This window comes from Vicia villosa, linkage group LG7, assembly GCF_029867415.1.
Source record: "Vicia villosa cultivar HV-30 ecotype Madison, WI linkage group LG7, Vvil1.0, whole genome shotgun sequence".
NCBI lineage: Eukaryota > Viridiplantae > Streptophyta > Magnoliopsida > Fabales > Fabaceae > Vicia > Vicia villosa.
The window spans coordinates 106,317,902-106,332,605 of NC_081186.1; the positions used below are offsets into that span (position 1 = coordinate 106,317,902).

Genomic DNA, 14,704 nt, shown 5'->3' on the forward strand with positions numbered 1-14,704 from the left:
TAACATGTCGAAGTCTTTCGACACATATTCTCCACGACCATCAGTTCTCAAAATCTTGAGCTTTCGACCACTTTGTCTTTCGACCATAGATTTGAACTTGACAAATACCTCGATCACTTCACTTTTCTTCTTGATCAGGTAAGTCCATAGTTTTCAACTGAAATCATCTATGAATATAACAAAATATTTGTTACCTCCATTCGAATCCTCTTGGATTATTCCACATACACCAGAGTATATGACATCAAGGATTGCCTTCGACTTGTTTCCTGCATCCTTGTTGAAGCTATTATTGTGCTGCTTCACCTGTACACATTCCTCACATACCTCGTTTGGAATGTCAATTTCTGGCAGTTCTGAAACCATATTCTTTCTTTTTAAGTCTCTGATGTCTTTGAAGTTGAGATGTCCTATTCAATAGTGCCATATCCATTCAACTCTGCTAGCTGCAGTTGCAAGGCACTCGTGCTCCATCACATTGAGTTTGATCTTGAAGGTTCTATTATGTGACATAGGAGCCTTCAAGATTAACCTCCCACTTGCGTCAACAACTCTCATCATCTTGTCTTCGATCGAAACCTTGTAGATCTTTTCGACCAACTGCCCAATGATGAGTAAGCCACTCTTCATGCCTGGTATGTACAACACGTTAGAAATTATGGACCTCCTTCCATCTTTTCTCGTAATCATTACATCACCAATACCTTCAGCTACTAGAGTATTGTCATTGGCAAATTTCACCATGTTTTTCATTGAGGGTTTTATGTTGACAAACCAATCTTTCCTTCCAGACATGTGTGATGAGCATCCTGAATCTAAGTACCATTGGTCCTTGAATTTATCTTTATCTTTTGTTGTAACCATCAGCAACATCTCTTCTTTTTCTTGTTTTGCAAGCTTTGTATCATTTTCTTGACTTTTATTCTTTTCTGGACAAGCTGTCGAATAGTGACCATACTTCTGACAGTTGAAACATTGAATGTGACTCTTGTCAGGCTTTCGACCACCACCTCTTCCTCTACCTGCAGCACCACCTATTTGGTTGCCTTGATATGAGGGTTTTCTATGATTCGACCAATTTTCTTCTTGCTGATTTCGACCAGTCGAATTGTTGTAGCCACCTCTACCTTTATTTCCAGTCCAGCTTCCTTTGCCTTTCTTTTCGTTTGCTGACTGAGCCTGCAAAGCCACATCGCTCTTCGACTTGCCTACATCTCTTTCAGCCATTCTTTTTTCATGATATTCAAGCGTCCATTGAAGCTCTTCTTTTGTCAACTTCGACAAGTCCTTCGACTCTTCTATGGATACCACGATGTGGTCGAACTTAGGAGCCAAAGATCTCAATATCTTCGAAACAACAGCTTTTGTTGTAAACACTTCTCCATATATCGTGATTTGATTCACTAGTTTCGTAACCCTAGTGAAAAAATCAGTTATGCTTTCGCTATCTTCCATTTGAAGCAATTCATACGTTCTCTTGTGATTTTGTAACCTCGCCTCTTTCACCTTTTCTGCACCTCCAAAAGATTTTTTAAGAATCTCCCAAGCTTCTTTTGAAGATTCTATATCACTAACCTTTTCAAAATTATCTGGACTCAGACATTGATAGATTATAAAGAGAGCTTAATGATCTTTCTTCTTCAATTCTTTATGTGCAGCCTTTTGTTCCTCCTTCGCACCTTCTGCAAGCGGTTATATCCCTTCTTTTACAAGATCCCGAAGATCTTGACAACAAGATACAACTTTCATCTGCTTGCACCAATTCTCATAGTTATCTCCTTTCAGAATTGGTAGAGTTGCTGGAAAATGCCCATTCGAATGATTCATTGCCATTGCCATTCTTCTTGCCTTGAATCGATTAACCGGAGCTCTAGATACCAGATGTTAGAATTATACTCTCAAACCTTTGAGTAATTCCTTATCGTTAAAGATGACAATGAAGAAAAATAAGAGCAAAAGTAGGATTAGGGTTTGCGAAAATTAAAAGAGAAGAAGAAAGTATTTTCTACAGAGTTTCTCTCTGTCCACAATCTGTGGAAATTCTGTTATTCACTTGCAACTGCAACTTCTGTGAATACAGGTTAATGACTTGATTACAAAATAATGATGGTTACTCCCTATTTGTAGATTTAGGTTAGCTTTCTCCCTAAGCCAAAACCCAAAACTATAAAAGCCCAAAATACCTATTTTGGAACTAAATCAAAATCTAATCTATTTAAAATCTAAATAAAATCTATCTAGATCTAAAACAAATCTATATGTAACAAACTGTTACACACTTCGACACACCTTGTGTTCGAGCATCAACCTGCTTCGACACAAGAAATTACAAATTAACAATGTTGGAATTAAATCGATTATTATTAGATTGTACCATGTCTAAGTTTCACGTGTGAGTTTTTAATGTTTTCTATCAATTCTTTAACATATGAAAAATAAGCGTGATTAAATAACACCCCTATATTTTTTTTATAAGAGTTGAACCGTGATTGAATTAAAATTTCTGCATGCAAAACCCATCAATAATTTCAGACGGTAACATGCAGTCTCATTGCATTATTTACTAATAAAAAAAAATGAATAGAGTTTCATGTAGTCTCTTAAATTAATCAATATCAGTTAGTTTAGTCTCGCAACTAAGACAAATATAAACTATCTAGTGTAAAATTCAAAAGAATATTGAACTAAATGACTTCCTTTAATTCAAGAGATTAAATTCTTATATCAAATTTGAGAACATTAAACTCCAATACATATTTAGTATGCTATAACACCAATGCTAACATTGTTATGTTTTGTCATAAGATCAAGTTTGACTTGTCAAAATCAATAGTTGACTAAGTTAACGTTGCGTTGAAGGAACTTTACATGCATATTTACATCTAGGGTCTAGTGTCACTCCATGTATTATAGTTATAATTAAATTAATTACCATATCTTTAGGCTCAAACTTTGCAATAATAATTCTTAATTATGTAAGTTTTACTATATATAATTCCTTCACTACTTCACATTTTCACTCACTCTCAAATCCAATTACCAACCTATCAATTAATCCAAAACCAAAATGATTTTCATTCTTTTCCTCTTAACTCTTCTCTCACATTCCACATCAAATGCTTCAGTACAAGACTTCTGTGTAGCAGATTTATCTTCTCCACAAACCCCTTCAGGCTACCCATGCAAATCATCAGTAACCATCAAAGACTTCGTTTTCTCAAATTTCAATGAAGGAAATTCCACAAACTTTTTCAAATTTTCAGTAACACCAGCATTTGTTAACCAATTTCCAGCAGTTAATGGTCTTGGTATATCCGCGGCAAGGTTAGACCTAGACATCGGTGGCGTTCTCCCAATGCATTCGCATCGGGGCGCTACCGAGTTAATGATTGTGGTTCAAGGTCGTATAACTGCTGGCTTTATTTCTTCTGATAATAAAGTTTTTGTTGCAACACTTTCTAAAGGTGAAGTTTTGGTTTTTCCACAAGGTTTGTTGCATTTTCAGTTCAATGCTGGAAAGAGTAAAGCTTCGGCTTTTCTTACATTTAGTAGCTCAAACCCTGGTTCACAAGTTGTTGATCTTGCTTTGTTTGGGAATAAATTGAGTTCTGCTTTTGTGGAGAAAACTACTTTGCTTGATCATGCTCAAGTTAGAAAGCTTAAAGCTATTTTTGGTGGGAGTGGCTAGGTTTAGTTTTATTGAGTTTTGTTGTTTTATTATCCAAACCAATGTTGTTTGTTAAGGTTTGGTGATTGTTTAGTCATTTAAATTTAATAATAGCCAATAGTTAGTTGGTTAAGTGGTAATTGACGCTGAACTTAGTAGCGAGGACCATGGTTTGACCTTCCGCATCTGCGATCGAAAGGATGTTGAAACCATTTGATATCACGTGTTTTTTTCCTGAGTTTTTTTCCTTTCATTTCTATGTTTTTGTTACAAATGGCAAGTTTGCAGTGCAATTTGAATATGGTTTAACATATTAACAAAGGATTATATTATGTTATTCCTTTCTTGTCAAAAGTGAGTTTGTTATCAAATCTCTCTATATTGATTTTAAGTAATTATGAATGAATAAATAATGTGGCTTAAAACTTTGATGTTGCTTAATTATTTTTAAACGTTAAATAATATTTCAATTAGATGGGAGGAGACGAAATAGTTAACAAGATACAAAATAACTAACTAAAGTTAAAGAGAAAATAAAATACATGAGAAAACACTCTTGAAAAATGAAAAGAACAAATCTCTTATGAGACAGTGTTTATCATCAACATATGACTCATCACTCATGTATTGACATCACAATAAAACTTGTATTTCCAATAATGAGCTCAAACTCATTCCAATTATCAGCTCAAACTCACCCTGCATTTCACGGTGAAAACCATAATTTTAAATTGCGGAGGCGGTTGAGGTTGCGGTCAGTGTAGTTGTAACTATTGTGGTTGCGGCCATTGCGATTGTGGTTATTGCAGTTGTTGTAATGCAGATTGCGGTTATTGCAGCGTGAATTTATATTTATGAACATAAAATATTATATTATTTTATCGCTTATTTTAAATTTCACATGTATTCTATTTCCTCTCTTTCATAAAATATTATATTATTTTATCATTTATTTTAAATTTCACATGTCTTCTATCTCATTAACGATTCTCCATCATTTTGAATATCTCTAATCCTTTTAAAAAGAAAGGTAGACCAAATAATTTTTGTGAGCATTACATATAATCTCTTACAGCCTGATGCGGGCTATTGCGGCTGTTGTAGTGTTATGATGCGACTGTTGTGGCGTTATGATACAATTTTTATTATGATTTGCAATCACACCGCAATTGCGGTCTGATGCGAACGCGGACACTACCGCATCCGCAATATTACAACCGCATCACGTGATGCGGTCCGCAATTTAAAATTGAAAACCACTTTGATTAATATCAGTATCTTCTCCAAATTTATCCCGTTAATAAATTGAAATATTTTTATAATTTAAAATATAAATTATTTGATTAATATATTGATATTTTAGTTTGTCCTATTTTAAATGTATATTTGAAATTTTCAAGATTTATTTTAATTTATTAATTTTTTTTTGTATATTAATGATTGTAAAAGGTTCGAACATATTATAAATTTGAAGAAATGAACTATTTCAACTTTAAAAAAATATTTATGATGCAGGGATGAGGATGGGCGTGGATACTTTAACCCGTTTGAAATGAGTTTTGAGTTCAATTATTTATCCATGTTTGAGTTTAGGATGGGGAATGAGTATTTAGTTGGGATCGATACTTGCTGCCTCATTATTCAGAACAAATGGAATACACACCACCTTGGATCAACCCATCCAAGACACTATGTCAGGCCTTCTCCGAAACTCTAGCCAAACCTTCACCTCAGCATCACTAGCTTCGCGTTTGTTAGTCTCTAGAAAAGTTGACTAAAATCTTCAGCGCGTTCCCCCGCCTGCTGAATAGTTTGTATTTCCGCCTTAGTCAAAATGGGAGGGGGCATGGGGACCTATCCTCCATTAAATCATCATTTGATAGAAAGGCTTCAAAAAAATTGAATGAAGAAGATGAAATATCTCTCTCAGAATCACTCACTAAAGGAACAGTACTATCACTTATCGGGGTTGGAAACAAGAAATGCTTAATGTAAAAGATGAAGTTGAAAAGGTACTTGGTGAATGTGAGGTTGAGGGAGCATGGTAACGGAGAAAGGTAAAGATTTTGATCAAATGTTCTTAATGATGAAGGACGATGGATTTTACTAATAAAGTGACTATGAACGAACCTGAAGGCCATGGATTAGAAAAGTTTTCTCAATGGATAATTCCTCCTCTTTATAGATGAAAGCATGTGAACGATCAAAATCAGTGAAAATGAGGTCAACAAATGAATTTCCCTTTCGGAATACATGCAAACTCAAGTGAACTCGAGTACACTATAAGTCGTGTCATGCCCTAACTTGTCGCATTAGCACACATATCAAAAGAAGGCGATAAAATGTTTCAATTATAGAAATGCGTTTAATATGCTTGTTCCCCACTACTTTTTCAATTGACCTCAAGGGTTTCGCCTCCATTTAGCGTCAGACAAATCCTTGGAGGTCGGCCAAAATATCTAAAGGCTTCCCCGACTCTCTTAGCGCACAACAAATCCTTGGGGGTAACTGTTTTGGACTAGCCAAATGCCCAGTTAGCTAAGGCACGATCCATCTCATATCCACTCCACTTGGCCCAAGGTATAAAAGTCATTTCATACACAAAATAAAGTACACTCTCTAATGTCCACTTCTCACTGCATTCATCTTAAATTTTGAATGTCTTAGACATTGGAGTGTTAACCATACAGGTCCACCTGTACCACCGAGTCGGGGATCAGAACCACCGATTTAAGATCATTAGTTCATCAACTGCATCAATTCTGATTCATGGACATAATAGTCATATTCCACGAGTTATCATTTTCTAAATTTTGAGAAAGTGGTTGGAACATTATTTTATTTTAGAAATGACACCGATGTTCCTTCTGGTAAGTAAGCTTATTCTCAAATAATGTCAAGTTCTGGTCGTTCTAGATCTAAGGATTCATCCTGTCTTGGTTGCTCGATTGATTTGGTAAGGTGGTACCTATAAATACATTGACGCTAAAGTCAGTGATTGTTATATATGAGAGGTATAATATTCTGGAAATTTTTTGGTGTACTTTAACATATGAGGTACTTTGTATAGGGGATGCTTATTAGGGTTTTTGAAGGCCCTCATCCCATTTCTCTAGTCATAGTCATCAGAGCTGACAAATGTTAGTATATAATTTATTATGTTTCCCATGTCCTAAAATCTTATCCTCAACAATTGATATTGAAAGTTATATTTCGCATGACATAATCGTCTTATTGTCATTCAAATCATAAATATTAGGGAATTTCTCATTGCACCCATATAGGATAGAAAACGCCCCTGAAAACCCCAAAACACCCTTGGGATATGCATATCCGAAGGCACCTTTTTTATTTTTTAAGATGTTTCAGATATGCATATCCGAACTAACCCTTCTTTGAATGTTTTTTATTTAAATGTTGGATTTAAAATGTCAGGTGTTTTTTGGATATGCATTTATGAGAAAACCTTTCATATACATTTTCCCACCTTCACTATTTTATTCATTTTCTTCCACATATAACATAAACCCTCTCCAAACTCACCTTCATTTTCAATCAAATTCGTCTCCAAACCAAGTTTCAAGTGGTTCATCATAGAAAAGAGAGCATAAAATGCTATAATTTGAGGCAAAGTTTCCTTATTTCATCTCTCATTTCCTTGCATTGGGGCTGATTTGTGGAAGAAGAAACTGCATTACTTCGGATATGCATTTCCGAAATCCACCAAACTTATTTCAAAAGTTCATATCCAAAAACATATCTGTTATAGAATTAATAAAACAGTTTTACCATCATGTATATTTTATTCACGTGTTAGGTATGGTGCACCCCGACAACATTGTCAAAGATGCGGTAGAAGTTCCGGAGGAGGTCAACAAAGATGCTAAGCCAAAAGAGGTGAATGACGATGTTAAAACGCTTGTCGTTGCAGCATATGTTCGACCATAATTTACAAATGAATTGCCTTTCACTTCCCTTCAACATTTGCTAGAGTGGGTCTGGATTGAAGCTAGTAAACTTGGATTTGGCGTTGTGATAGCAAGGTCTGATAATGGCACTAGTAGAAGGCAAGCATTTGTTGTGATCGATGAAGTGCGAGAGCGGTGGGAAATAAGTTCAAATCGAAAGTTAAAACATGATGAAACAAGATCGAGAAGGTGTACATATCCGATTAAGTTGCACGTATTTTGTAGGGTTGATGGTTTGTGGTGTTTTAGCGCCGTTTACGGACTTCATAATCACGCATTGGAAACCAAGCTACACGGACATCCAATTGGGTGTCAACTAAATCGCGAAGAGAAGGATTCTTTTTCAGAATTATCGATAATCAAAGTTGCAGCGAGAAACATACTTGCCGATTTGAAGCGAAAAAGACCAGAAAGTGTTTCAAATATCAAACAGGTATACAATAAACATTATAGACTGAACATTGCGAAAATAGGTCTGAGGTCGCAAATACCACAACTTTTGAAACTTTTGGGTGATAACTAATACGTTTCAAGGTTCAGTGCTTGTGAGGATAAGGTTATCGTTCGTGACATATTTTGGACTCATCCCGATAGTATCAACTTGTTCAACACATTTCCAACCGTCCTTATAATTGTTTTGACATACATGACCAACAAGTATAGGCTTCTGCTTTTAAAAATTGTTGGTGTGACCTCTATGGACAAGACATTTTCGGTTGGATTCACTTTTTTGGAATGTGAGAAAGAAGATAATGTTACATGGGCATTGGGAATATGCAAGACTTTGTTGGTTGATCCAAATAATATGCCTAGTGTCATCGTTACCGACCTAGATAATGCTCTTATGAATGCGGTTGATACCGTCTTTTTGACATCAACCGCATTACTTTGTCGGTATCATATAACAAAAAATGTGAGATTAAAGTTCAAACTCGCGGTTGGTACGAAAGAAAAAAGGATAACAACGGAAACATCGTCAAACCAGGTGTTGTGGTCGAGAAGATAATGGGTGCATGGACGGTTATTTTGAATTCATGTACCAAATAGTTGTATACAGAGATTGTGGTACAATTCCGTACATTATGTGTCGGATATCCCGATTTTTTTAAATACGTAGAATTTACTATCCTTGAAAAGGTGAAAGAGAAAGTTGTATGCGCTTGGACATACTAAGTTGGTCATTTGGGTTGCACAACATCCAACCGAGTTGAACCCGCACATGCGAAGTTGAAGAAATGGTTGGGTGATAGCAAGTAGGATTTTGTAGGGGATGGGACACAGTGAACCAAATGCTCCAAAATCAACATAATGAACTTCAAACATCCTTTGGTCGGAGCAAGACCGTTTCAGAACACCAGTTTAAGGGAAAAACTCTCTACTCGCAGTTGATTTTCAACATATCCCGGGCGAGATTGAATTTTATTTTTCATGAAGCGAAGCGGACGAATACGACTGGTCCGGATAGTTCAAAATATGGGTTTACAATTAGGAAAAATTATGGGCTTCCTTGTGCTTGTCTAATTTCTAAAAAGATGAAGTTGAATTCCCTGATACGCATGGATGAAGTAATTGATCATTAGAGAAAACTCCGATTTGATGATTACGAACCGACGAAAGAGGGTGAAGAGAAAACTCCAATATAACCATCATAACCAAGTTGGAAGAGATCATGGATATATTTTCTAAAGAGGATGACACCATGAAATTGTACATAAAAGAACAATTGAGAAATGTCACTTTTTTGGAAACAACCGATTTTAAACCTCCTTCTCAACCGGTTAAAACCAAAGGTGTGCCTAAAAAGGCGAAAAGTACCCAAGATGACACATCAACTAAGCGGGCTCCTTCTTATCATGAATATGTTGATTCTTTGATCCCGAATTCACCTACACCAAAATTCAAGTGTAGTGCTAACAAGGGAACGTGGATTTTCTAACCGCCTCGCACACCTCCGATTAAAAAACCACCAATGATCTACATAGAGGATATGCCTCTATTTATGCACAAACACATTGAAAATATAGTTAATGTGGGGACCGATGGTAATTGTGGGTATCGGTGGGGGGGGCATTGCCAGTTTACTCTGTAAAGGAGAAGAGAATCACACTCTTATTTGTCGAGCACTTATTTCAGAGTTGACATCGCACCAGTTTCAAAGTTGATGTCATTCCCTGAGATGAGTCATCTTATAGCAAGTGCGTGTGACTGGGTGTGTGTTGATTTGACGAGATTTGGATTTTCAGAGGCATTTTTTCCACTTCATAGTGGCCCACCTATAGACGCGTCCAGCCGCATCATGTGTATCGGGTATCTAAGATCGCGCCACTTTGTATAAATTTTTTTGAAACCGTAGTGTCCTATTTTGGCTACGTCATGTGAGTGGACGGTGCATCATACAAAAGCGGAGGACACTTGGCCGAATCATTTTTTTGAAAGAATGGTGGAGTTCGAAGAAATGATGAAGCAAGAGAAGGAAGAAAATAACGAGAAGTCGAAGAATTTACCAATTTTAGAATTAAGCGGTGAAAATTTGTTCGGTGTATTTTAAAATTTATCGGATAATTTTTTGTATGTATTGCTGTGACGAATGTAAAACCAATACGATTCAATATATATTTAATGTAGTAGTCAACGTTTATTCTTATCGATTTAATTGGATTGATGTTGAAATTGCACATAACAAATTAAAATTTATTCTATTTCTACAAAATTTGGATATGCATATCAGGGCTTATTTCTGATATGCATAGCCGAAACTTCCACTCATAGCAAGATAAGATTTCTTGGGTCCATATAACTCCAAAAAGTATATAAATAATGTTTCTATAGATTTTCATCAACATCTCAAGCCACAATAAAAAATGACTCAAACCTACCTTCACCTTGCTTTTGTCTACTTCAGTAGTGGTTATCCGATGCCGCTTCAATTTAGGTTCTCGCGCGACACACCATTCGCGTAGCCGATTCCGACACTGAACTCTCTCTTGTAATATCCAAAAAATCAAAAGGTGGTCAAGCTTCAATACCGTTCAGCTTCACTTGACGCCAAAGGAAACGTCAACTTCACCCCATTTGAGCTCAAGAACGACAACGATTTAAAGGTTGTGTGGACAACTTTTCAACAATATTCTTCGAAGGGTCCGATCGAGTTGGATGCGAAACTTCAAATATTAAGAAAAAATGTTATTAAAATGTTGTACCATCCTCAACTACCCGTTTATAACACTATGTAACTTTAAATTTCTGTTGAACTATCTATGTAATTTCGATTATGTATGATAAATATATGCTTTGTTGTATGAATTCTGTCCCAGACATACTTTCAGATATGCATATTCGAAGATACATTTTTCTAAACATATGTGACTTCGAATATGCATATCCGAAGACAATTTTTTTAAAAAAAAAAAGGTGACTTCGAATATCCATGAGTGGTAACATATTTCGAAATTTCTATCTTGGAATTCAGACATTGTTAAAGCCATGTTGTTATTTCTCTACACTAATATAGTGAATTGATCCGAATTGGCTAACTTATGGAAGAAAATAATATAATTTTGCAACTTCTTTATCGATCAAATCATCAAATGTAAGACTAAGAGTGTGTTTGGATGGAGCATTTTAATGAGGGAAAGTAATTTTTTGAGGGAATTTAAAATGATTTGACCAAAATCCATTGTTTGGATACAAAAATGAAGAATTGTTAAAATGATGGAAATTTATGGAGTATTTCATCTAAGTTAAATTTAATCATTTTGAAATGACACCAAAAACCAAAGAATTTGAAATTCCTCTCATGTTCCATAGAATGTATTTGTTATTATTATTTCTTCAAATTTTACAAATTGGTCCTCATATTTTCCAAAATTATAAAATTGACCCCAAAAAATTTTTAAAAATTGCAAATTGGTCCTTAATAATTTTTAAAATTTACAATTTGGTCCTTCAAATTTTTAAAAATTGCAATTTGGTCCCTACTTTTCAATTTTTAAATTTGGTCCAAAAAATTTATATTTTATAAAAAAATACCTAAAAAATCTAACAATGAATTACCTTAATACTTCATCCAAACAAAATAATTTAAAATGAATGGATTTCAATTGAATCATTTGAATTGCTTTGAATCTTAAATTCCCTTAAAATTTATAATTACCTCATCCAAACACACTCTAAAGCTAAGTGTTGCATTAGGTGGGGACTACTTATGAATGAGAAAAAATAATCTCAGAAGTTCAACTGAGAGGTTCTGAGAGTTTGATTATTAGCTAAAACAGCGACATTACCCCGCTGAAGAAACAAAATAATGACGTGTAGAATCATAAAAAAACACATGATGGTATTTTAAAAATACTAGAATGCTTGTTCAGGTAAAAAATATATGAATATATAAAAACAAATGATGATGATGGTGATGATGATAAAAATAATTACAAACATTACTATAAAAAACTTCAATGATCGATTGTTAAGACATAAAGATATATTAAAAATTATTGTCTTATATGTGAGTAAATGACTATATGACTATGATGCTAATCTATATTCATATATATTAACCTTGACCAATCTCTATTGCAGAAAAAATAATTATAATAAATAATAATTAATAAAACGTCATTTCAAAAAGATTAGTATAGATATGATAGCTCCATTCCTTACAAAAATGATTTCTTTATTATTTTCGTCTAGATATTTGTTTCATTAATGTATTGTTAAATATTGACCTAGAAAAAATATCCAAAAATAGAAACTTATTATTTTATTTTATTAAAATTTATTTTAGAAAACAAGGTCTAGAGTAGACCCATATAAAATGACTCACTCATTGAAACTTTAAAAATTTTCTTTTATAATCTAAATATCTCGTTTAAAAATATTTTAGTTAGTCAAATTAAAAATATTTTAGTTAGTAAAATTAAAAAATTTCTATTTTAGTTAGTAAAAATTTTCACACCCCATGATCATTACAACTTTTTCCTAAGGTGGTATTGAACAAAAAAATTATTTTTTCATTAGTTGTGACTCTCAATCAAGGTAAAAGCTTACATTTCACCGATATTACTAAAATTTTATTTGGATTGATGAAATCGGGATCGACAGCGTGATTCTTGCCCACACGAGCTTCCTTCCACAACACATGTACAGGAAGTGAAGCTTCCTCACTTTTACTCTCCTCCAACTATGCATTGACACAAACGATAAAATCGTCAATTAAAACATGCACATGTAGACAATTAATTAAATCGAATTTCTATTTACTTACAATTTTATCCTCTAAGCGTGCATATCCCAAACGCCCTTTTTTGTATGGATACGCGGGTTTGGATGCTCTCTCCCTATTCGTGGCACTCTTTTTCTGAAAAGCTTCATCTCTTTGCTTTACAAACTCAGCCCAATCTGCTTCATCAATGAAGGTCGCATACTTTGTTGGCCGTCCCGGTGCATCTTCAAGAAATTTTCCATCTTTATCCTTAAGATAGGTGTTTGTCAAAAAACTTTTCCACCCTCTATATCTCTTGCCGGCCAAACTAAGTATGTAGCTTTTACGTTCATCTGGTATCTCAAAAGTCCTCTGCAAAAAAACGTACGCATAGTGTGTTAGTATAAATAATTTAAACAATTTATCGTCAAGATAATAACAACAATTAACCATATATGATATATACCTGAAGCTCTTCCCAAATCGCTTGTTTTTTCTCCTCCAATTCTAAATTTTTCGTTTTCGATTTCCAGGTAGCTATGGAGACCGGAATATGCATACGGACAAGTGTACCAATATAACTTGTCAACTTTGCAGAATTAGGACCAATTGGTTGTTTATCAGAATTCCATTCCAATCGGTATACTAATCCTTGGTCTCTATGTCGTATGATACTCCTCATAATAGTGATGCCTCGTGCAACCTCTTTTGCTTCAGTATCAGGTGGAGCATTTGTATCCGAAGCAACTCTTTCTTGTGAGTTTTCTTGTAAGTTTTCAGGTGGGTTTTCAGGTGGAGCATCTCTATCTGAAGCCATTGAACCTGTATCAAACAAACTAAAGCACATTAGTACACTATTAATAAGCTAACAATCTATACAAGTCAAATGGAAGTCAAACCATGCATGTACAAGTAAATCGGAAACGAAATCGGTACAAATCAAAATAAGCGTAAAAAAGAAAGTTATCGGAATTGAACGAAATTTACATGGCTATGGTAAAACGTCGCCACGGACTCAAAAACAAAGTCGGTTTTCCGAAATTCAGACCCTAAGCCCGACTTTTGATTACGGGCAGAAGCAAAACCGATAAAAAAATAGTCCCGAAATGTAAAGATAAGTGCATGAGCAGCTCCGGAATCGTCAAAATAGTATAGTTACATGTAAAGAAGTCAACAAGCGGATACATGGTTCAAAAGTTATGTACAAAACGAGAATATGCACCAAATTGAATAAAACAAATTAGTCGGACTATGTATACTATTACCTTTATCACTAACGTCTCTTTCTTTTCTTGGTAGGTTTGTGTACTACGCGTCTCTTAACAATGCGGACGGTTGGATTGATCCAAATACCCTCATTATGATCATTTCTAATACAAGATTCATTCTCATTTTGATCGTTTCTTGTACAAGATTCAATGCCAACACCAATATCACCTTGATCTTCAATTTTTTCATCAACTATTTTGTTAGATAAAAGCACTATAGACCATTTCGTACTTGTCGGATCATTGACATAGAACACTTGTTTAGCTTGAGAGGCTAGAATGAAAGGCTCATCTTTGTACCCTACCCTATTGAGATCCACTTGCAAAAATCCTGACTTATCCATTCGTACGCCACTATTATTTTCAACCCACTTGCAACCAAATACAGGAATCTGAAACTTCGCGTAATCAAACACCAAAATGCGCTCGATAACCCCAAAATATGACAAATTTGCAAATTTCGGATTTAAGTCATTCGCACTTGATATGTGCATAGCTTCAGCTACCAAGGTAACACCACTATTTTGCATAGTACTTTTATCATCCTGTTCTTTGGTATAAAATGTGTATCCATTAATTGCGTATGCGCTATAAGAAAGTA

General features: G+C 34.7%; 2 protein-coding genes across 2 annotated transcripts; one reads left to right on the top strand and one right to left on the bottom strand.

Annotated features, from left to right (window-relative positions):
- Nucleotides 1-3,038: 3,038 nt before the first annotated feature.
- On the top strand, nucleotides 3,039-3,985 carry LOC131618187 (auxin-binding protein ABP19b-like). Its single transcript, XM_058889451.1, has one exon. The coding sequence runs from the start codon at nucleotides 3,068-3,070 to the stop codon at nucleotides 3,686-3,688; it is 621 nt and encodes a 206-aa protein (XP_058745434.1). The 5' UTR covers nucleotides 3,039-3,067; the 3' UTR covers nucleotides 3,689-3,985.
- Nucleotides 3,986-12,664: 8,679 nt separating this feature from the next.
- LOC131619939 (uncharacterized) lies at nucleotides 12,665-13,480 on the bottom strand. The gene is made up of 3 exons (XM_058890977.1): nucleotides 13,302-13,480; nucleotides 12,899-13,207; nucleotides 12,665-12,814 (listed from the first exon to the last, which is right to left on the bottom strand). The coding sequence occupies exons 1-3, from the start codon at nucleotides 13,392-13,394 to the stop codon at nucleotides 12,665-12,667; spliced, it is 552 nt and encodes a 183-aa protein (XP_058746960.1). The 5' UTR covers nucleotides 13,395-13,480.
- Nucleotides 13,481-14,704: the final 1,224 nt, after the last annotated feature.